At 38.8% G+C, this 24,971-nt stretch overlaps 1 protein-coding gene across 12 annotated transcripts in view; it reads left to right on the forward strand.

Moving 5' to 3' along the window:
- The window catches only part of PTPRD (protein tyrosine phosphatase receptor type D), a 506,304-nt gene that overhangs the window by 185,231 nt on the left and 296,102 nt on the right, over window positions 1-24,971 (forward strand). For all 12 annotated transcript variants that reach the window (XM_059656673.1, XM_059656670.1, XM_059656671.1 and 9 more), the window contains exons 3-4: window positions 17,049-17,194; window positions 20,527-20,668. In XM_059656673.1, coding sequence (XP_059512656.1) covers window positions 17,049-17,194; window positions 20,527-20,668 — 288 coding nt within the window. The remainder of the gene's footprint in view (window positions 1-17,048; window positions 17,195-20,526; window positions 20,669-24,971) is intronic.

The following is a 24,971-nucleotide window of genomic DNA, read 5'->3' on the forward strand; positions in this document are numbered from 1 at the left end:
TCTAAGTTATGCTTAGAAATCTTGAGTAAATTCATATTGTCTTATGTGTCAATATGTGAAATTATTTTGCTCTTAAAAAAAACACACACAAAAAAACTTAACAGCAAGATATGATACTAGGGGAACCCAGCTGGCTGGAGTGGCTCAGTTGGTTGACCATTGTCCTATGCACCATAAGGTTGCCACTTTGATTCCCAGTCAGGGCACATACCTTGGTTGTGGGTTTGATCCTCGTTCCAGAAATGTATGGAGGACAAAATGATTGATGTTCCTCTCCCACATCAATGTTTCTCTCTTTCCCTCTCTCCCTGTCTCCCTTTCTCACAGCATGTTCTTGGGTGAGGATTTAAAAAAAGAAGAAAAAGAATAATAAGGGGGAAAACGTAATAGGAAAAAGAGAGGAAAGAGCATGGAGGGGGGTACAGAGAGAGAAAGAAAGAACTGATATCATATATGAGGATCAACTTGAAAAGGCAGTATAGACCTGGCAAGTGAATAATTTTGAATAAAAGTACCATCTTCATGGCTAAAATCCAAAGATGGATGTAAGTACACAGAAGAGGAAACGAATTACCATATTCATGTGTTAAGTTTATTTTACCAAGGATTATTGCGGGCTGTTTCAATAATACACTTTTTCTTCATTATAACACTTAGTGCTTAAGAAGTGAAAAGTGAAATATATTTAAATTTCTGGCATTTTTCATATTTAATAGAAGCTATTAATATTTCTAGATATTTTACATTGGGTTATATTCATCTATTAGAACAATTAAATAATCCCTCAATAAAAGTATAAGTAGGTCATTAATTCATTTATGTTTATTTTCCTGAATTTTAGCTTTAGTCAAAATTTTTCTTAGACAAAGGATATATATTTGAATCTTGTGAAACTGGTAATTCAATAAACTCATGTGAAGGCATAGTCCTTGGTTAGAGTTATAATATTAGAGAGTTGCCTATTAAGGGTCATGCCTTTTGTTTTCTCACCGTCTAGCAGGGGAATGAGAAGATGAACATGTAGTTGTAAGCAGTGTGACATGTACAGCAACCGGAATATTTAAAAGGAGCAGTGACATGGAGTAGGGGGTAGTTGACGTGGCGATGTCTGAACCAGGGTGACCAACCATCCCGGTGCGCCAGGGACTGTGGAGATTCCTGGGAGGCAGTACTTTTGGTGCTAGAAAGTGAACTGTCCTCCCAGGGGACATTTGGCAATGTTTCCTCATCACAACTGGGGTGAAAGGCTGCTGACTGGCATCTAGTTCAGAGAGGCCGGGGAGGCTGCTGGGCCTTCTGCAATGCACAAGGCAGCCCCCACAAAAGGAATAGTCAGACCCTAAATGTCAGCTGTGGACTGACACATCCCCCTGTTCTCCTGGGAAGGAGCCATTAGAGACGGAGAGAGGGCGATGTTGATTGTGTACAGAGAGGTGCCCACGATGCTGAGGAGGGGGGTCAAGAACACAAGTGGAGAAATTGGTCTGGAACAGGATAAAGTCCAGGGAAGAATGGTTTCTAAATCAGAAGTTCTTGTGCAGCGGATAGGATGCGGCTGCCATCAAGTTCATGCTTGATGGCATTTCTTTTCTCCGATGAAATAGGAGGCAAGAGCATCAATCTCTCGGAGGTGAGAGGTCGGGGCAGGGCAGGCTTCTGCAAAGTGGTGAGAGATGGGAGGATGATTGATAGGTGACACGGGGTCCTGGGGAGGCTGTAGATCATGAATTCGCAATGGCACCAGTGCTTGCATCCTGTGATTTCTCAGGCTCAGCTCACCCGTTCAGCGTGGGGAGGGAGAGCGGTGCCCTACAGAACTGACTTAAGGCAAATGCAGTGTCTGGGAACGTGCAGGCGCTTACAGGGCACTGGTGGGAGCAGTTTAAATATTAGAACCCTGCGCTGGGTAGTGAAGGAAGAAGAGCCGTTACTAGTATACCTACCCTTTAAAAAACAATGACTCTATTCCTAAATGCCTTTCGTTTCCTTCAGTCTCTTAAGCATAAATGTTGTTACTGGTTTTGTCTTTCTGGGTTGCTCCTTTTGCCTTAGAAAGACACTTTGGCAATCCCCAAAGCCATTTATTTCCTGAATTGGAGTAACTGCTGCATATTTATTTAATTTGTTATTAATTGCAGCCCATCCCTTTTGGTTCCTCTTTTGTCGTTTCCCACTCAAACAACCACCCTGGAAGGAGGTCTGCTTTGCCGGCGTTTTTTGGATTCATATCAGAAAGCAGCTTTGACTTCCACTAGGTTCCTGAAGGCCTCCGACTGTGAATTTGACAAAGGTTCTCCAGAGAGCTTTGAAAGGTTTCCTCTGATTAAATTAGTGACTATAACTAGGTTACATGATTCAGAGGAAGAGCTAGCATGCATCATTCGACTTTCGGCATCCGGGAGGTTTTATCTTCTCATTTGGTCCTGCGTCTAAAGGCTTATCCCGGGGTAATCTACAGGCGCTTTTTCTAATTCTGGAAGTTAAGTTCATCCAGATTCTCCATATGTGGCCTGGCATCTATCCACAAATGCGCCTGTTACACACACACAAGGGGAGGATTTCCTTCCTTTCAAAATGATCTGTGGTCACTAACGAAAACACTTTGGGGTGTGTGTCTCAAACGCAATGTGCTTCCGGTTACACATTGATCTTCTTTCGAAGGGTGCCAAAGGCCAGTGTGATTGCACATTTGGGACTGTTAATAACTAAAACAGTATTTTTAGCATCTATTCTAAAGGTAGGTAGAACCTTGCAGGAGGTCCTAAAAACGGTGTCAGTTTATTGTGTTCAGCATGGCGTTGTCAGTCCAGCCCCGTTGGCTGAAACGAGTGGCTGTAGCCTGCCTCCATCTGGCAAGAGGCCTTGGGTATCTGCAAATGTGCTCTGAGGATAGCAGGGGGCTGGGCCCGTCAGCTGTCAGCCATGGCTTCTGTTTATGCTCCGAACAATAGCCGTGTTCCAGGGCAGTAATTATTGGTTGGTTTTCCTTCTAAAATAAGTGTCCTAATAACTTGCCACAAGACCAACTTAAATGGCCATGGGGTTGCCTGCAACCGTGAAATGGAGGGGTGGGTGGAGAGAAAGAAAGCCACAGCAAGAAATGGTTCGGTTTATTTCTGCATGCAGTCTATATTGGTAAATAGTATAATTAAAATCTCATTTGCAGGTTCTTCAGGAAGGTTATTTCTGTCTGGGGAAAACCCTGTGTTTTCTTACTTAATACCCTGAGCTATAAATTAGAGACTTGGGGGGGTGGGGCGGGGGAGTTGGTTGGCAAATAAAGGCCTTCAGTGTCTCTGCTGTTTTGGAATGCCTCCCATATTCCTGGGGCTCTGATAATGTGTTTCTCTGGAAAAGCATGCATAATCTGCACCAAAATGAGCTGGTACCAGGGTCTGCACTGCCCCGGGTTACAAATTAGGGACTTGATATTTAAATATGAATCCAACTGAAAAGTCTTTCCAGAATAGTTGAGGACTGTTACCTCGTGACTATAGGTTCTGGTGTTACCCAAATTCTCTTATAAGAGAGGAGAGATGGATGTTTCTGGAGATAAATCAGATGTTATTTGGAAAATGGGAACAAAAGCACTGTCCAGCATCACAGATTTCGTTGAGGATGGGGGAAAAAAAAGCCCCTCCCCCCTTCTCTTCTTGGCTTTCTAAATATGTAGCGTGTCTGTGTTTCAGTTCACAGGCGGCAAGAATGCGACATTTCCTCCTCAGATTTAACGTGCTGTCATGGAAATGCTGATAGGGTTATTTTATGGAGATGTAGCCTGAAAAAAAAAATAAAAGCAGTGAGAATTACATTATTGTATTACATTCTGTTCCATCTAGGGCTCATTTTATTAAAGGGTTTTAAAGGTTTATTTTCATCAGCAAACCAAGGAATTGTACCCTGTTCTCTCCGTGCCAGGATCCAATTAATGTCAAGTTGAGTTTTCTGTGTGGACAGGGCCGGTCCATGGCCCTGGGTGATCATCTATTATTATCATTGCTCGCTTGTACATGACTTCACAACCCGAGCATAGAACCAGTTGTCATGCTTTCCATCTTTTGTGCCTCAAATAGCTTGCTGAGTAGAATTTGAGAATGGGCGGGTGAAGGGCCATTCTGAGCATGCAGAGATCAATCATAGTTAGCAAGATGAAACTCAGGGAGCGGTGGCAGCTTGCGGGACCCTTCCTCCATATCCAGCTTGCATGTATGAGTGCAGATTCTTTCTCTTGGCTCCAATATAGGATTTTGATTTCATTTTAGAAAGGATGCATTTAATCTGTAAAACAAATACCATTCTTTTGCTTGTCACATGTATTTAGTTGGAGGAATATCAGAAAATGAATATTTTTAATATCCTACAGTTCTTTGTTCTAATAGTTAGCTAATATTAAATGAGACTATTTGGAATCCTACAAATCATTGACAAATTTTTTTGTTGTTGGTGTTGTTTTTTTTTTTGGCTTAGAACTTTAGGTCTACAGAGAAGTGAATTTAAAACATAAAATCTAAATTTAGTGGAAAATTTCCGGAAGGACATAGATGTATCCTTAAAATATCCATATAACCAAAATAATTGCTTTCTTTAAAAAGAATTGAATGCCTACAAATATGCTAGGTATTATACAGAATAAAAACTATGACATGAGCCTTTTAAACAGGATATTATGTTCCCTATCAGAGTATTGGTCCAAATGTGAATAATTCTGGGTGTTTTTCAAATATATTTTTGAATTCATCAATTCATTCTAAAGCAACACTGGTATTGAGACGCGTGTATTTTTAAAAAATTATTTTGCATTTATCTTTTCCATTGTTCATCCATATGTATCTACATAATTACTAAGACAGGTTATACCCCTTAACATAAAATACTGGCTACCAAGGAAATATGTTTAAATAATAAAATTTTTAAGTGTTTCATTAATGAAAACATTTAAAAATCATATTTATTTTGAAGATAATTATGAACATTAAGAAATGCTATCATGTTTATTATAAAACTCTATATTTTATAATTAGCATTGTCTTTGTAATAAAAACTCAGGCAGCTTATTTTCCATACTATTCTATTCTAGGTAAAACATTTTTGTGACATATCAAAACAGCTTCCCTACAGAGATACTATTTTGCCTATAAACACAGTGTTCTTATGATAACATTTTAAATTTCTCCAGTAAATATACTTGAACATAATTTTAAAATCTGTTTTACGACTCACTGAAATTGTGTGCATGTGTGTGCCCGTACACCCCTCCCATGTTACAGCTCCTTGGGAGTGTGTTAGCTACCTTGCTCTCTTACCAGGGTGGAATTGATAGATGAGAAATGGTGGTCAAATTATTCCTAGAAGATGGATCTATTTTTTAATAAATGACCCAGGCTTTTGCCAATTGTACTAAGACCTCACTTAGGTTGGAAGGCAGAAGCTAGAACAATCATATTGGCTCACAGCCTCTCAGCTATGGTCACACCAGTAGATCCTCTATTTGTGGAGTTGGTTTGTTACTATTGTTTAAAGTGAAGCCAGTATAGTGTATCTCTTTAGTTCCTTAAAAAAAAGAACAAAATTCATACAGTTGATATATTAAAAATTTCTTGGAGCAGAAGTAATAGGATCAATATTCTTTAGATTAGTAACATAAAATTGGGGGGAAATTGAGAAAAAGATGGCATTGTGTGTTTTTTTCTTTTTCTTCTTTGCCACTTCAATTATATTTGCTCTCATGTTCCTTTTCAAATAAGCCAATTACCTTTTCTGTGTGATCCAATTTGCAGGCACATGATAAGCAGTAGGTTAGAAGGAAGAATAAATGATTACTTTTAATGATGATCAGCACATCTGATGTGATAAATTATGATTAATGAGTAAATTAGCAGTGAAGATGATGTAAATGAATCTTATTTGAAAACTAACTACAGAAAGATGCTAACGGGTAGGTAGAGTTTCTTTTCTGTCAAATACAGTGTCTGTGTTCAATAGCCTTGTGAGTATATTACCGTTTACAGGGGATATGAAAAAAGCCCATAAATATTATGCCATTTTCCTACGTCTTTCCTGAATAGCCTGGGAGATGGTATGACTTTTCATTTGTTTCAATGTAAGGGCCTATATCACTCTATTGAATGAGAACAGATGCGAGGTCTGTGAATGCATAAGTAGGTAAGCAAACCAGAGGCTTAAAGTGGGAAATGTTGAGTTAATATCTAAATGGTGCTGCTGAAACCATGTTTTCATTAAAAATGAATGACTGGCATAAGGAATGGTAAGAATGGCTTCACAGATTGTTTCTAAGAATGATTCAAGACCACTGTATGTCCTTTTGAAATTTATATCACTAAACCAGCGGTTACTGTGAGTGCCTCATAGGAAAACAGATGGTGAGTCTTACTAAGCATGTCAATAGTTCAGAGAAGTTTTATATCCCAGACACAGTGAATGTAGGGGATTGTTTGTTTTGGTCATGGTATCCTTGGCTGTCTGTTAAATAAAAAGTTATTGTGTGAAACCATACAACTTTTACTGCTGTAAAGCAAGTGTTTATGACCCAGGTATTAATGCATCTTGAAATAGGATAAACTAGGAATTTATGTAACTACCTTAAACTGACTAATTAATATGAAATCACATCTCTACAAGATTTTTGAAAAGCAATATCAAAGACTAAAATAGACTTGAATGTCTTGACCTTTTTAAATAGAAAAGTATTTTCCATAGCATTTAAGTTCTATTTTGAATAGTTTCATCTTACAGATTTTTGTCTCTTTTTTCCATCTTTCTTCATTGGTCTATTAATATTCATCACTAGCTCTTTTCCTTACAGTCTGATATCCCAGGGAGAAATGGAAAAGAAAGGATTTGAAGAGGATTTTTTTTTGAGGGGTGGATTTTCTAATTTCTTCCTCAAAACTGATCACCCTCTGACCTCTGCTCTTCATCCCTTCTGTTTAGCTAAATTTGGCCAGCAATATAGTCATAACTTTCAGCTTTATCAGTGGCCATGGTAATTGGATACTGTAATATATATTTCTGCTATGAATCCATGACTTATTTTTAGCATATTTTTAAAAAAGATAAAAAGCCTCTAAAAAGTATAGTTTTTATCCAGTAATTATATAGAAATAGATCATACATGTTTGAAATTTTACTTGTAGCAATGAATTGCATACAGTGTAGGCAAGAGTAGGTTTATAGTTGTGAGTATGCAAAACAGAGTTTATACTTGTATTACTGTTAATTATATATTACAACTGTAAACCTACTTTTGCCCAGCCCTGTAGATTATAAATTTGTACAAGGATGTAATTACTGTAAGAATAACCATTTATAATACTGGGAAATTGGAAACAACCTAAATGTTTAACAGTATATCAAAATATACCTACATGCGCCCTAACTGGTTTGGCTCAATGGATAGAGTGTCGGCCTGCGGACTCAAGGGTTCCAGGTTTGATTCCAGTCAAGGGCATGTACCTTGGTTGCGGGCACATCCCCAGTAGGGAGTGTGCAGTAGGCAGCTGATCGATGTTTCTCTCTCATCAATGTTTCTAACTCTCTATCCCTCCCCTTCCTCTCTGTAAAAAATCAATAAAATATACAAAAAATGTATATACCTACATGCTTTATAATATAAAAATTATATTCAATTAATTATTTATTGACATATCCCTGATCACTGGATGGGGAGGTACAGATATCATGATATCATCGGTGATCCTCAATCCTAGATGAACATTAGAATATTTTTGAAATTAATTATGCAGCCCCACCCACTGATTTTCTATTTTAATTGGTGTGAAGTGGGGTCTAAGTACCTATACATGTGTGTGTGTGTGTATTTAGTCTCCCAAGTGATTCTAATGACCAGCTTAAAAAGAGAGTCATAGCTATGGAAATTGAACATGAAAAAAGAGAAATGAGAGATTATAAAAGCAAAATCTCTAGGACTTAATAATTGAATAGTAGTGCCACAAAGGAGAAGACCAGAAAAAAAGCTAAGTCAGCAAGGCTAGGCATTTGGGAGAGTGGGAGTGCCAACAACAAAAATGGAAGTTAGTAAAAGTGATAGGATTGGGAAGGCATATGACATGGTGTGTTTTCAACACAGTGATTTTGGGATTTGCTGAGTAATCTTTCAAGCGTTTAGAAATAAGTTTCTGGCAATGTGGACAAGTTGAAATGGGAGATATCTTTTTATTAAATCAGGTCTCTTCTTCTGATATATCATTCTTTTTACCCTTTTTCCTTCTCTTCTTCTCTTCTTTTCCCCTTTTCTTTCTGTCAGTGTACATGTTAATCCTTTGTCAATTTAAATATTGAAAGGTAGAAATATCTATGTATTCAATAGAAGAATCCTTTAGTAGTCATTTTCAAAGGAGAGTTGAAGCCTTACTTTATATATATATATATAGATAGATAGATAGATAGATAGATAGATATAGATATAGATATAGATATAGATATCTCTATATCTATATCTATATATATATATATATATATATATATATATATATGCCTAAGCGACCCGACCGACTGGTAGCTATGATGCACAATGACCACCAGGGGGCAGACTCTCTGACTGGTAGCTATGACCACCAGGGAGCAGATGTTCACTGTAGGAGTTGTCAAGCTGCCCTGACTTGGTAGCTGCGGTTCTTGGGTGATGCAGCTGGAACCAGAGAGGAGGGAGCCTGATTCCAGGGTACATCACACGATTGCCCTCTTGCAACCCAGGGCCCCTTGAGGGATGTCAGAGAGCTGGTTTCACCTGATACCTGTAGGTCAGGCCGAGGGACCCCACTGGTGCATGAATCTGTGTAATGGGCCTCTAGTAAAATTATAAAATGTGTATAAATACATATAATATGTAATTGAAATGCCTAGAAAAGGAAGAGGCAGAATTAATGTCAAGAACTTTAAGGGGGTATTTGTATTTCTCCATCATGAACAAATTGCAAGTACTATGTGTAAAATAATACAAAAGTATTTACGTTACTAAACTTGGAACTTATATAACTTGTTAATAAATTTTGTGGCATTGACTTCCTGTTGATCAGGCATCATAGCCTATTTATCCCAAATTTCAATTGGTTCTTGTAGATTCAACAAGTTCCACTGGCAGCACATTCTGGGTGAACTTCATTACTTAACTAGTGAAAAGTAATTGCTACAATACTGTGCAAAGTACTTAACTAAACCCTTGAACAAACAGTCAGCATATATTTTATAGTTAACTAAGACAGATTTGAAAATATGCATTAACTGAGTTATACCATAATGTCTGTGCAGCATCCTTATAACTTTCCATCTTTTCATTTGGCATAATAAAAATATAGAGCTTCACAATTAGATCAAAAGTCCATAACTCACTCTTTTTTTTTGTTATATGCCATTTTATTTTATTTTATTTCATAACTCACTCTTAACTTCAAAGAGCCTTCATTCATTTTCCCCCTTTTCTCCCTTTCTCCTACTTTTCTTACAAATTGCTGTAGTATTATGCCGGGGTCCAGCCCCAGCGGGTCCAGGGGTCCCAAAGGTGTAGACGGAGTTGGCGAAGAAGGAAGGACACGGAGACAGGGTTCAGTTGATCAGCAGCCTAGCCAGGATCTCCAGCCAAGTTCTGGTCTCAATCTCCAGAGAGGTTCTGCTCAGGTTCTCCAGTCAGGTTCAGTCACCAGGTTCTAGTCAGGCTCTCCTGCCAATCTCCGCAGTCAGGTTCAGTCCAGGATCCCCTGCCATGCTCTCTCCATCGAAGCTCCTCCATCTCCAGGTTCCGCGTAGGTTCTGTCTTCTGAATTCTGTCTCATGAGTTCTGTGTTCTAAGTTCTGAGTGTTTCTGTCGGGGTCCAGCCCCTGCGGGTCCAGGGGTCCCCAAAGGTGTGGACGGAGTTGGCGAAGACTATGATGCCGGGGTCCAACCCCAGCAGGTCCAGGGGTCCCCAAAGGTATGGATGGAGTCGGCGAAGACTATCCACCCTCTTCCTATGGTGGAGTCCGATCCGTCCCGAGTGTGGGGCGCTTACCTAGGGGTCCCTGTTCGGGCGCCATATGCTGTGGTCCAACCCCAGCAGGTCCAGGGGTCCCCAAAGGCGTGGACGGAGTCGGCGAAGAAGGAATGACACGGAGACAGCGTTCAGTTGATCAGCAACCTAGCCAGGATCTCTAGCCCGGATCTCCAGAGAGGTTCTGCTTCGGATCTCCAGCGAGGTTCTGTAGCCATGTTCCCTCGCTAGGTTCTCCAGCCAGGTTCTGTCCAGGCTCTCCAGTCAGGTTCAGTGTCCAGGTTCCAGTCAGGTTCTCCTGCCAATCTCTGTAGTCAGGTTCAGTCCAGGATCCCTTGCCATGTTCTCCCGCTAGGCTCTGTCTCTAGGCTCCGAGGCCAGTCCCTCTCCAGGATCCTCCGGCATGCTCTCTCCAGCAAAGTTCTTCTGTCTCTAAGCTCCGTGTAGGTTCTGTCTTCTTGATTCTGTTCTAAGTTCTGTGTTCTGAGTTCTGTGTCTTTCTGTCTAGTTACATCTGTATTTATACCAGTTGATTCAATCCTATCAATCTCTATTACAAAGGTTAGGGCGTTTCTTATCTCCATTCCAGGGAGTAAAGATTATGTAGCTTAAGCATGATTGTTCATAGTTAAAGTGATTAATTACCCGCCTGGCACTTAGTTGAGGGGTTTTATTCCCTCCCTAACTTCAGGGGAAAATCCCTACCTGGGGATTCAACCTTTCTTGGAGAGGTGACCTTGGTTAAAACACAGCGCCAAGAAGGTGAGCAAACATATTAAGAACCGTATTCCATATATGCCAGGTCCCTTGAAACAGCAAGGATGGACCGGCTCCCGGCAGAACTTTTCTATAATTCTATAACATAGGAATGATACAATCTTGTAAGACTCTGAAAAATATCACATATGTATTACCTATGGACATAGACAATAGAGTGGTGAAGGCCTGGGGTGGGGCAGGTGCTGGGAGGAAGGGGGTAATGGAGGGGAAATGGGGGGACATCTGTAATACTCTCAACAATAAAAATAAATTTAAATAATAAATAAAATATAATGTTAAAAACGATTTATAAAATTTTAGACCTGCGTTTAAAATTTGCTAAAGAGGTATATATATATATATATTTTTAAATCCCATTTTGAGCTATGATGCTCCTTAAACCAAATTTTAAGACTAATAGATTAGTTTGAGGGCTGTGATAAAAAGGAAATACCAGAAATAACTCAAAAAAGTCTGACTTTGAAGGTCTGTCCTAACTGTGGGTGCCAGAGATGGCCCTTTTCCGATCCCATGTGAGAGATGTCCCCACAATTCTGAGTTTATATAGAGCATTTACTATAGCAACCAGTCCAGCCTGGTGTCTGGGCCATGATGCTGGCCCTCCATTGAGTTATACATCAATGCTGGGAACTCCCTCCTCTCCTGTCACGTGCCCATGCAGTTGTACCGCTGGGCACACTTTCCTCCCTACACTCCTGCTCCTTGGTCAAGTGAACCCTCACAGAAAATCCATCATCCACCACCACCCTGGCCACTCTCTCTGTCTGAAACAGTGACCACAGGGTGTGCTGTGGCTGGCGGAGAATGTAAAGCCCTGTGACAGCAGTTCCCCTAAACCTTCAGGGAGGGCCATTACTCTCAGAGCCACCCCCAACTCGCCTTCTCTGCTCCGCATTTCTCACCCAACCCCAGAAGCCCTGTTCCTGCCCTTCCCTTCACGCCGATACTTCCGGAGAAAGAAAGAACAGAGGTGGGCTCAGTCGACAGTGCCATCCATTCGACAGCCACCTCTTAGGGGAGGAAGCAGATGCCTGAAGACAGGACTTCCTGTGTATTCTTGCTGACCATTGCCTCATCCTCTCCCTAAGTATCATTTTTAATAGCATTATAACCTTCCCCTTTCGAGACTTTACGTTACTATGACAAATATCTCTTTAAAAACAATACTTTCTATTTAAGGAAATGTTAATCAGCTGCAGGAAACAAAGGCAATTAGTTACATGCTGTTGGTTTTGTTCCCCATACAGCGTATTTCCTTGGTGTCTGCTGAAGCCGCTTATTCATTGGAATCAAATTAGACAAATAGAACCCTCACGTCTTCACGCTTTCGTAGCCTTGGGTGGGGGCGGGGGGTGTTTCTGTGAATCTGTTTTAAGGGATTCTCAGTTCATCAGTCGAGTTACTGCAAACCTGAATTGTCCGGTTAACCTTTAAGAAGTTCTCATAAATCCCTTTCGTGCATGGGTGTTATTAGTAGATGTCGATGGTTCTACCCTGTTCATGTCTAGTGCTATTAATGTAATATACTACAGGGAGGGTTTCATCCTCCATAGAGCAGGTTATTGAGGATGGTCAAAGGCAGTTCGCTGGTCTTGGTCGGTTCTGTCCCCTAATTTGAATCCCAGAAGTGCTCCTTAGGCGTATCACCTTGTCTTCAGTGAGCCTAACAGCTTGAAACCTGAAATAGCTTTTGATATTACCATTACTACAAGCCAAGTTACTCTACTTTGGTTACACTTTAAAAAACAACCTAACCTCCTGGAAAGGAAAATCCCCCAGCAGCCCGTGGCTCCTCTTGAGCTGCGTAGGAAACAGTGATCTACCAGATTCCTGGAGTTCCTGTCTGCTGGGTGAACGCATCCCGAGAATGCAGTTTCTGGAAACAGCCAGTGAGCCTGGCAGACGCGATTTATCATATCGGCCATGCCTCCTTTCTGACTCATATGCATGTTTAGCTTCTCTGCTTTCCATTTAGAAAATAGACTTTCTGGGTCTAACAGTAATTTGACCTCTGCAGTGCCTGGCATTAGTTTAATAAAAGGTCATATTCCTCACTTGTCAAAACCAGCGTGAGCAGAAATTCATTTGGCAGAGCACAGAGCTGGTGGCAGCTGTAGGTGGGCAGAAATAGCGGCGAGCTCCAGTAATGGAAGGGCCCCTAAATACTGGGACCTTGACGTTTTATTGTCTTTTCCTCCTCCTTTACACTCTGGTTATTTCTTTTGTTCTTAGACCAAGTGTAATGGCTGATGGTTGATGTATCTCATGAGATAAACCTGGGGTCTTTCATTATTCAGATCTGAGGCTGTCCTACTGTGTGACTTTTCAGTAGAAGTTTTATGTTTGTTTGTTTTAAGTTTTTACATGGATTATCTTCCTTTTCTCCCCATCTTCAGAGCATGAATTAAATGTGGGCAGCATCTATGACAAAAGAAAGCAGGAGATTTATTTAGTTTCTTTTATTAAGCTGAGATAGGGGAGCTGGGTGCTGTGTATTGTTATTACCCCTCTGAGAATAAAGATTTTTACTTGCCTCGAGCACTTGGTATAGTTATTAAGTTTCATCTTCTCTCTCCTATCTTTCCTTTGGCTGGCTGCCTACCTGGCATTGATAGCATCAGACTTCGAGTTTCACCTGCCAAGACGATTATTTATGCAACACACATGCTTACTGAAAGGGTTCTACTATATTTTCTAGAATCTTAACTTTGTATCATGAAATGATGACATCCTTTTTTTGTGGTTTGGATTTTGTACACCAATGTAGAAAAATTGACATCAGATCCCCTAAGAAAGTCATGATTTTCTTGTATGTGAAGGCTAATCTGTAATAATAAAAGGGTAATATTCTAATTAGAACAGACATCTTCCTGACATCATTCTGGACGTCCTTCCTGAAAAGCCAGAGCTGGAGAGAAGCCAGCCCAGGTCCCAGGTGCCTGTGGGTGGCTCGAGGGAAGCTAGCCTGGGTCCTGGGTGCCTGTGGGGGGCCAGAGGAGGGAAGCAGCCTGGGTCCCGGGTGCCAGAGGGAAGCCCGTGCCGGCAGCTGCGGGAAGGAAGGCCTACTCTTGCATGAATTTTCGTGCATCCGGCCTCTAGTTTCTTTTATATTAAAAAGCAAAGAAATGTGTATAAGCACTTGTTGTGCCCTTCTTTTTAATGTAGTGTGATCAATTTCATTTTCTTGTTTTTTTTTTTTTAATATATTTTATTGATTTTTTACAGAGAGGAAGGGAGAGAGATAGAGAGTTAGAAACATCGATGAGAGAGAAACATCGATCAGCCGCCTCCTGCACACCCCCTACTGGGGATGTGCCCGCAACCCAGGTACATGCCCTTGACCGGAATCGAACCTAGGACCTTTCAGTCCGCAGGCCGACGCTCTATCCACTGAGCCAAACCGGTTTCGGCTCATTTTCTTGTTTTAAAGAATACATTTCAGGACCCTTTTTAGGGTGTTTTATTTTTGTTATTGTTGTTTTTTTGTGTGTGTGTTTTTTTTTTTAGAATACAGAGTCCTTAAGTGGTAGTTAATAGGATTCAAGAAAAACAGTTGCAGATCAGAAACAGATTCTAACTGGTGATTTTAATAAATTTTCCATGGTTCAATAGGTTAATTCCATTAATTGACTTCAAGTTCAGAAGTAACATCCTTACAGTAGCATCTAGTAGTCCTGTCTTTGGCAAATTATTATGCTTGTCAATATTAGCATGAAAATTTCAAGGTACAACCTGAAATGAAAATAAATGAAAAACATACTTGAATATTGGAATGGCAGGTGCATCCCTTCCCTAAGTATATGGGAATTTGCCTTCTCTGCATTCCATTTAGAAATAAGATTTCTGTGTTTAATAATAATTTGACATTTAGTGCCCCCATTCACCAGTATTTAGGAAGAACTTGCTCCAATACCCATTGCCTATTTGTAGATTATCAAAATCTCCAAATTCCCTTCCTATTTTGAGGTGAGAAATGAGATCTTAGCCCTTGGTGAGGAAAAAAGAAAGACAAAAGGAAGAAAGAAAGAAGAAAACCTCACTACAGTGAAAATGACATCCTACATCCTGTTATTTAATTTTATTATTTAATTTGTTCTATTATTTAATTTCTGATGAGTAGTCACTTTTATATGATTCATTCCATTCACATAAAATTGATATTTTTCAGGGTTGATTTTTTGGAGCTATGGGCTTTGAAACGGAATATACTTAAAAATGACAGTATCGTAGCATTTAATATAGCAATTTTTCAGGGCAATTTCCTAAGAATTTTAGCTGCATAATTATGATTTCCATATTCGCTTCTCACAAGTATGTGGTTATTATCAATTTGCATTGTTTGCGACAGCAAAATGAAGAACAGAAAGAACTTCTAATAACTCTTTCCTTCGTTTCCAGAAAAGTGACATCAGTGTACAGTGTTTTTTATTCCTCTCACTGTTAGTTTATTGCAGATCATTTCAGGTGCTTCCCGTGGTTCTGGCAATCACCCAGTTTGCACCCATTTCCTAGCAGTTGCACAGCAAAGATGCCTCTCCACCTCGCTCCTCCTTCCCTCCTTCATCTTGGAGATACCGCCCTAATCGAGGAAACCTTACAAGGGGAAGGGATCTCCACAAACTAATTAAATTCACATCTCATATTTTTTTTCAGTTAAGAAATAGGAAATTTAAGAAAACACCCCCTCCCTCCCCCCAAAGATGATACCAATGCTAATAGTAGAGCTGTGATGGGAACCTGGCTTCCCAAGGAAACCAAGATGAGAGTCAGAACCCACACCAGGTCCGGAGGAGAACCACCTGGAAAACTTGCTAGATGGGAGGCAGGGACGATCACGGCGATGAACAAACAGTGTTGAACTTTGTTATTTTCTTCCTTTGTGAATCTAGGGATTGATTTCAAAATAAATGTTAGCTACGGTCACTTAAAACCATTTTTCAGTGACATATAACTGGAAAACAGTAGGAGAGAAGAAAAATTGTAAAAGGGATTAGAAAGTGGAGAATACAATGGAAAAGTAAAATGTTTTTGGTTTAAAAAAATGTCCAACTCTAACATAATTTTAAAAACCCAAGGATGTAAGACAAGTGCAGAGAAATAGGAAAAATAATTAAAATGCCCCCTCTCAAACCACCATCAATAGTGTTTCAGCATATTTGTCACATCTTTTTATTTGGGGGGGGGTGTTCACTTTTATTATCCCCTTCACATATATATTTTGTATGATGGTCATGTGGCTTATCATGAATCATAAGTATTTCTCATGTCGTATTATACACATTTTTCAGATGTTGACATTTATTATTTGCATGATGTTTCATCAGCATGCCATGGTTTATTTCACCATCAATTCCTATAGTATTTGATATTTTGGGTACTTATAATCTTTGCTAAGTAATTAACATGATGAGTATCCTTGTAGGTAAATACCTACATTTTATATGATTCTCATAAACTAGTAAAAGAGGCCTAAAGCTGGAAACACGAAATGAATAGTTAGTAGAATTTTCAGGGGCTGGGTCATGTTAGGAGCACTTAAAGGAGATAGAGGGCTTGAGAAAGCCTCTAGTTTCTATCCTTTCATAGTTAGGAAACTTTAAATATTTCTTAACAGAAACATTTTTTTTTTTCTTTTCTATGACTTTGGAGGCTTCTTGACTCAACTTTGATGCAGATTGCAGAGTTAAGTTTCAAGGAAGGCAGCCCATAATATCTGGGTTAGAGAGTCACTTTCCCATTTTCCCATTTTTGCTTCTTGCCAGACCTCCTAATTCAGGGCTACCTGTCTTGCCTCTTTAACATTTCCTAGAATTTATCTTAAATCTCACTAATTTTAATAGCTGAGTGGTGGCCATGCTGCTTTCTGGCAGTGTCCTGATAGCAGCAACAAAGCAAAGAGCTAATATTTCTCTCACAGTGATTGATGAGCTCATTTTGTTACAGAGGACAAATTGGATTTTTTTAAATACTTGTAATAAAAATTAATGTGTGATGTTGCTTTTTGGATGTTATTGGATCTCTGCCTTAATACAGATTTCTTCAATAAAAGCATGAGCTGATAACTTGACCAAAAAGTTACCTGTCTCCCCCTTTAGCTACCTTCAGAAGTAAAGGTGCTTCTCTAATGGTGTAATCCTGGCACATTTAAGCATGTATGTGTGTATGTTTGTATCGATGGAAATGGGGAGGGCTATGGTGGGGGGGGGTGGTAATAGTCTGTGTTTGAATTTTCCATCTAATTATGATCAATTCTTTTTATTTCAGCACCTCCGAGGTTTACACGGACTCCTGTTGACCAGACAGGGGTCTCTGGTGGCGTTGCCTCTTTCATTTGCCAAGCTTCGGGAGACCCAAGACCTAAAATTGTCTGGAACAAAAAAGGAAAGAAAGTCAGCAATCAGAGATTTGAGGTATTAGGTCCATTGTTCTGTTTCTCTGGGGGAAGAACGTATCTGCTGTGTCTTTGGTTTGGATGTTACTTGCTTGTTTACTCTGTTATAAGGTGTCATCGTCACTGAGATATGGCATTCTTTATGCTGCATGTGATGGAAAATTCAACTTTCAAAGGCTTTTAAAGAAGAGGAATCTGGGTGTTCAGATTGCTCACTTTGTCTCTGCATGTACCAAGGCTCAACTAGTGTTCCTAGCATCTACCTGAGAGCCTCATCCTCAGATGGAGTCACTCATCCTCCCACAACCAAGCTTAGAGGATAAGTGATGGCTTCCTATGACATTGTCTTTGTCATTAGCTCTTTCTGACTTACATGTTCATCCTTAAACCAATTGGTGCGGACAGATAGGCAGTACTGTTTAAGTTCATTAGAATCTACCTCTTTTGCTAGGAATGAAGTTAGTCCCATTCAACCCCATGGCCTGGAATGAGGGAGCTGTGTTTTCCCAAACGGATCAAGTTCCTATTACCAGGAACAAGGGGAATAGCGGACAGAAAATGAAGTTGCCCACTCCACCTTGCACCTGTGTTTTGCAATTATCATGAACTAGAATAAGAAATTTGCTCTAGTATGTTAATACAAAGTAATACTCTCTAACAAACAGAGCCAACCAGGTTGAAGTTGCAGTTAAACCAATTGAAGAAATCAATTTTCTTTATTCAGAAAGCTCAGTACAATGAAGAAGATAAAAAATAATTCAGATATTATTTTTGTATTTGTGAGAGCCTATGATTTAGAAATTTGCTCATTCTGGGTGAGAAAAATAGGTGGTAAGCTACATAGATAAATATTGGAAGAAACACAAAATATTATGCTTATAATTTAAGATATAAAGAGAATAGCTTTATTTTTAGATGATACTAAGACTTTCAAATTATAAAACTCACTTCCTCATTGTTGAGTTTCTAATCTACTCCATAGCCTTATTCACAAATTGGCAAATCAAAGGCAATTTCTAGTTAAAGAAACGTAGCAACTACAAAGTTCAGAACTATTGGATAATACTCATTTTTCACTGGTAATCACAGAGCAATCAATGGTCTAAATGCATAAAGGATCTAATTAATTACACTAGTGAAAAATGAAATATGGACTGTAGTTTACAAATAAAAATATTTTAATTGTTTATTTGAAAGTCAGATCTCTACAGTGATTTGGAAATAAATAAAAGCTAATCTTAAATAATCTTTGGGAAATATTTCCTACATCCTTTAGAAAATGATGTGTGTACATCTTTGGTGCACATTTTAAAAAAATTTAAAAGGGCAATTTTTGTCAAAGAGTAGTTTGATATCATGCCTGCTAATGATGATGGCTTCTTGACAGAATCATAATTACAATGATAAATATTCAAAGCACAAACTCTGTTTAGCACAAAATTCCTAATCAGAGTCACATAAATACTTTTAGGAAAAATTATTTATTTTCACACAACGCTCCTTCATCAAATAGCATCGAGTCTTGGGTTGGGAATCTTTGTTATCTGTAACATTGTATATGTCTATTTTTGGTTTCATTCATTTATAAGGCCCATGAGAGCAATAGGTAAAACTGATTTTGTTTCTTCTTCTATCTCCAGTGCCAAATACAGTGTCTGGCCTAGTTTAGGTACTACACTTCATTAAATACTGGATATTAAATAGGGTTTTCAAATCAGAAATTACGACACCAGCTTTGAACATGTGGTATGGTGTTTGTTGTAAGAGTTTAGCTCTAAATCTAGGAAATAGTTCAGAAAGGTAAACATACAATGACAGTTAACAATTAATGAATCAGAATTTAAATTGGTGTTAAAGATGTTTAAATCTTTCTCCCCATTAAGCCATAAGATGCTCATAAATGCTTTTTTTTAAAAAAAAATATGGCATGTTTGACAAATCCTATATAATAAAAGTGCAATATTCAAATTGTCCCCTTGACCAGAGTTCTTCCAGGAGTTCGACCAGAGGGTGGGCCGGCTGGGAGAAGGGAGGGAGGCCCTGGCCAGGAGCGGTAGTGGTGGCAGCAGCAGTGGCGGGGGCAGGCGGTCAGGGGGAAGGGAGTACAGGCTGGCAGCCAGCAGCCACTAGGGACCCTACCAGTGCACAAATTTTGTGCACTTGGCCTCTAGTATTCTTATAACTGTGAAACTCCCAAGATGCATAGTAGATTCATTCTACATGCAAGCTTAGTAGAGTTGAAAGTGGATTGTGTTGCATTCAGAAGTGGGACATTTTGGCTATCTCTGTGGATTTCAAACATAAAGAGAATGCAGAAAAAACTTGAAATGGATATATTTTTAAAATACCCCACCTCTTTTTTTTCTTATGCTGGCACAACATCCTGGGTTGAACATTCCATAAATGTATTTATAAGGCATTCTCTCTTTGTTCATACTTTAAGCTCATGTACATACCATTCACAGGGAAATGCAGGGAAAAAAACACAGTATCTCAGTGAACAGCTAAAAGAACTCAGCATAGTTACAGAAAAGACAGGTAGAAGCGTCCATAGTTTTGAATACATACTTATTAATATCATCATTATTGTTTAAAAGTAGTACTTGAAGTGGCTGATAAATACTTAGGATTGCTAACTCTCTCTGCAGAGTTCATAATGATAGTGAATTCAGGCTGACTGTTTAGGACATTCATTTTCTGCCTGGTGAAGCAACCCTCCATTTTACAGCAAAATGCCCTAAAAATGCAGAAAATGCTAAGCTAGAACAAACACTGGAATGATTTATGGCAAAATTAACGCATGCCATTAGGCTCTTGGGTTGTGACAGCCTTCTTGTCGGCTGCCTAAGTGCTAGATTTATGCAGTTTCTCCTCATGGTTCGCTCATCTATCCTGTTCAGGCTGAGACAGTTTACACCAGCAAAGCGTGGTGGTGGCACGCATTATTTCTTCACCTTACAGTCCAATTATTGAATGGATCTACCTGTTCAGAAATAGAATAATTTGAGAAGTTTATGCATCATAGAAGGAAGTCTTTTGCAGAATTAATAGGGTCAAATTGCCCTAGATACACCCACTAGAATGTTTTCGTGAGTGAATCCTGGATGATTTTCAACAGAGACTACAATTCTACATTTTTGCATATGTAGGTTCATGTCTTTTGCCCCTTTGTTCAGTGCATTCATTAAATTAATCCAAACATTCCGTTTCGCCACTGTATAAAAATGCAATCTCAAAATGCTGCTGAGTTTAATCTGAGCCTAAAGTCCGGTTCACCATTTCATTAAGAGGTTTAGCCCAGAGGTGGACCATTGTAACAACACCTGTGACAGCTATTGCTTCCTCTAATAGGTAATAGAGTTTGACGATGGATCTGGATCAGTTCTCAGAATACAGCCCTTAAGGACTCCCCGGGATGAGGCCATTTATGAATGTGTGGCCTCGAATAACGTCGGAGAAATAAGTGTATCTACCAGACTCACAGTTTTGCGTGGTAAGTACTCAAGTGCAAGTTTGTTGCTCATGTCATTGTTGAAATTCTATATCCCAGATGTTCTATTGTAAAGCCATCAAAAAGACCAGCATTGTCCTGACACTTACATTGGAAATGAATTGAAATCAAATGTTTATAAGAGCTCAACTTTTAAATAGACAGTGGATGACTTCTTTCACAAGTCTTGGAAAATGCAAATCAGAGAGAGAAAAGAAAAATCCCAAAGAAATTCTGATTTCAAATGCCAGATACCATTTTGATTTTTGGCAGAAAACCTTGAAAGAAAACAGGGTATGCTACTGTTTTACATGTTAGCAGCATTACTTGTGTATGGAGATTTCATACCGAGCTCAGCAACTCCTTTTTACAAATGACTGATGTTTACAAAATTAAAGGAGCAACTTCTATCTTACAGATGAGTTGTTCTGAAGAAGAGGAATCAAAACAAGAAAGGCACCTTTCTTCTTTAAGTAAAAAATTATGTGTTTTTATTTCCGTCTTTTATATTTCTTGAACTAACATCTGTTGATGCAAAGTGACTCTGGCTATGTGGATTATGCAGTTTGACCAAAGCATGGTATGACATGGCCAATGTCCAGTACAGTGTGTCTGCTTCCTAGACTTTCTTTAGAATGATAGTAATAGAAGAAAAATAAAGGATAATGGTTAATAATACTGTGTTGTATGTATCTAAAGCAGGTTTTTGGATAGAGATAAGAACATTAATTGATGTGGCTTGCCTCGTAGTTAATATTTCCAGACTAACTTTTGTACCTTTATCTATTTTTCTCTCTCACACACTTTACTTGTTTTATTTTACTCTTAACTTTATTTTGCTTTCTTGCACAATTTATAAAAACAGGCTTTCTTAAGATGAAGGGAATTGGAAAGAAGGAATTGCATTTTAATAATTACAGGGGAAACATAGAGATTAATAATATTTCTCCTCCATCTTACTTTTTTTCCCATTGAGGGATTTACTTACTTTCCATGTTTTATAAATTCCAAGAACATTCCTTCTGGAATTATTTAATACCCAAATCAACTAGTGAATCCAAGAATCTTAGAATATTAAATTACTTACATTATGTGCTGAAATATATTTTAAATAATATAAACATCTTAGTCTAAGGGGGACATATGGAGCAACTGGATACAGATATTTGAAATGCATGTAACAGAATGCTGCTTAAAAACAAATAGGTCAGATTTGAGTTATATTCCTGACCATTATGACAAGCTCAAGTTCATACCGGAAGTTCTTCATCCCCCTATCAACACATAGAAATGTTGATAAAATATCTGAAAATTTAAATTAAATGCATGGTAGGCTTGCAAAGAAGAAATTTCCAGGGGTCAAAAACAAAGAGACTCTCCAGAGAAGAATTCCCAAGGTAATAATCAAATGGATGATAGGCTTTCAGACTGAAGTTTATCTCTCCACAGGACACAGGCTTATGTAAAATAAGGTGGAAGTATGAGGAGAAAGATCAGTTTTTAGCATGAGGTGAGACTTCTAATGCAATATTCAGGACCCAGAGGCTAACCTAAAAGCTGGTCAGAAACAGTGAATCCCGCCCTAACTGGTTTGGCTCAGTGGAAAGAGCATCGGCCTGCAGACTCAGGGGTCCCAGGTTCGATTCCGGTCAAGGGCATGTACCTGGGCAGCTGATTGATGTTTCTCTCTCATCGATGTTTCTAACTCTCTATCCCTCTCCTTTCCTCTCTGTAAAGAATAAATAAAATATATTTTAAAAAAAAGAAAGAGAGAAAAAGAAACAGTGAATCCCATAGAGTGTGGAACAGGCAGCCATGTAAACACTCACCTATCAGAGACACCCTCATTCCAGGGCATACAGCCCCGTATGAGATCATTCATGCCCCATTGGGCTCATGAGTTCCAATTCTACAGCACTAAAACCAGTTCCAGTTCACAGTGGACAGTAAGCCCAATCAATGAAAGTAGAAATCATGGTCTCTGAACTATGGATGATTGAGCTGCATGAATGTGTTTTAAAAAATAAATATTTTAAATACCTGAAAAGGTAAAGGAAGGAATAAAATGTATCAGACAAGAGTCAGACATTAGGAAAAAGGAGCAAACAGGAGCAGACTCCTGTTAGAAGTCAGATTTTAGAACTGAAAGGACCCTTAAACACTGTTATACAAATTTTTAATACAAACTATAAAAAGAATGTACATATATTAACATACATATGTATATATTCACATAAACATACATAACAGATCTGAAACTTGTAGAACCATTTATTCTGAAGCAAAATCAACTCATTTGTAGATCTTTTAATTTTTTATTTTCATTTATTCACCTAATTAAGAACTAAAGCTGTTACGTAGAAAGTGTATTACAAAGGTCTAATAAAGTGAAATTTACCAGAAACTTATATTTTGCCTCTTGAGTTTCTTGAACAAATTCCTTAAAAGGAAACAATGATAGTCATTTGGCTTGACTTAATTTTTATGCATTTAATGAAGACATTAACAAAAAGTTGGAGGAAAATATGACTTCATGTAGACATTTACATGGATTTATTTTTTTCTGCCTCCCAGCTTACTGGGGTCCCCCAATCTCATCTGCTTTTATCTAACTAGCCCCCACATAAAACCAATCTATTGGGAAATTTTAATATAATGTTGACTTTCTATGGGAATATCTGTCACATGTGAGTACATTTGTATGAAATTTATGATTCTAGTAACACAGTAAAACCTTATTTTTTTAAAGACTAAGTTTAGCAATTTTGGAAATGTTTCATGAGAAAAACTCAAAGGTATTTTGGATAATGGGAAAGTAGTCTAAACATAACCTTAAAAATAGAATACTTTCATATATCCTTATAGGATGAAATAAGTGGGTTCGGAAATTAGCTTTGTTTCTTAGAGTTACTGCTTCACTTAAACATTTTTAAATAACTATTGATCATTCTATTAATGATCATCTTTTAAAAGTATTCTAATGGTAAACTAACATTCCTAGAACATGAGTGTCCTTACCAAGAGTGAAGGGTTTCACATCACGCTTTGTGCCCATTTGAAGTTAGTTTTCTCTCACAAATCACATTGGCGGGCACCCTTGCTTTGCCGGGGGTGGAAACTGCTTTACGCCTTGTCATCCGGAGGCCTAATCAGATGCTCATTTGGTCCACATGGGTCATTTACGTTTTCCCTCACTTTGCTGATCATGCCAAAAATGTGCCAGCCGTCCTGACGGGTTTTGTCTAATTGGGCTGGATGGAGAGCACTGATTTATCTCACACAGGCTACCAGAGAACCTAATTAATTGCAGATTTAAACATCTAACCTGTGCGGCTAATGCAGAAGACGTTGAAAGAATACCTTGGCCACCCATGTGCATTGAAGGTAGTATTTCAGGGAAAAGTTTCCCTCTGTAGTTGGTTTCAGATGGCCCTCGCTCTGAAAAACTGTTTTCATAAGGAAGGATAACTACAGGCTTGGGCTGAGCATGCCCTGGAATGAGCTATTCGGGCAATTACCACTTATACACTGTAGACTATAGTTCCTAGAAGAAGTCTTGGAGGAAGGGGGAGTTAAATGTGGTAGTTACAGCCTCTAGGTCATTTTTCAAGTTTTTTGTGTGGCTGTGAAAACATAAGCAAATCCCAGCTCTCTAGTTCTGTGGTTTAGGAGGCAGAGCATATCCATCATACCACGTGTATTCCCTCCTCAGCAGAACTTTGACTGGAGGCCTCAGATATCACGCAGGAGGTATTAAGGGCTGAGCCTAACTAATTGTAGAATTCTACTAAGGACTCTGGATTGAATATTAGATTTCCAGTGAGGGGTAAGAATAGGACCAGAGAGGGTGTTTGAAGAAGAGGGATCATAAGCCAGAGGGAAATTGGTTCTTTCTGAATCTTTGGGTCACTGGTCACTGTTTCTTTCTGACCAAAGATATTAGGATGTAAATGTCCTCTCTGTTATGTTATCAGCCACTGGGCATGGGAAAGGAAATATCACCATCCAAAGACTTTCCTGTAAGGCAGTCATGCCTCTTTCAGGCAAGCGGAAGGACATTAAGAATCCTTCCTTCTGGCTACATAATTCCCGTTCTATGAGAGAAGTTACAGAAAAATTAATCAAGTGCGCCTCTAATTTTCTGACTAAATGTCATGTTCTTGAATTTATATTTTTATGTAGATATTAGAAAATACACACTTCGTTGTCATCCCAAACAGCATGTAAAATGTTATTTTTTTAAGTTTAGTGGATTTTCCCCCAAGACTTGCCCATTCTCAAATAGCACTGCCCCCCAGAATACCAC

The sequence above is a fragment of the Myotis daubentonii genome, chromosome 11 (assembly GCF_963259705.1).
Source record: "Myotis daubentonii chromosome 11, mMyoDau2.1, whole genome shotgun sequence".
NCBI lineage: Eukaryota > Metazoa > Chordata > Mammalia > Chiroptera > Vespertilionidae > Myotis > Myotis daubentonii.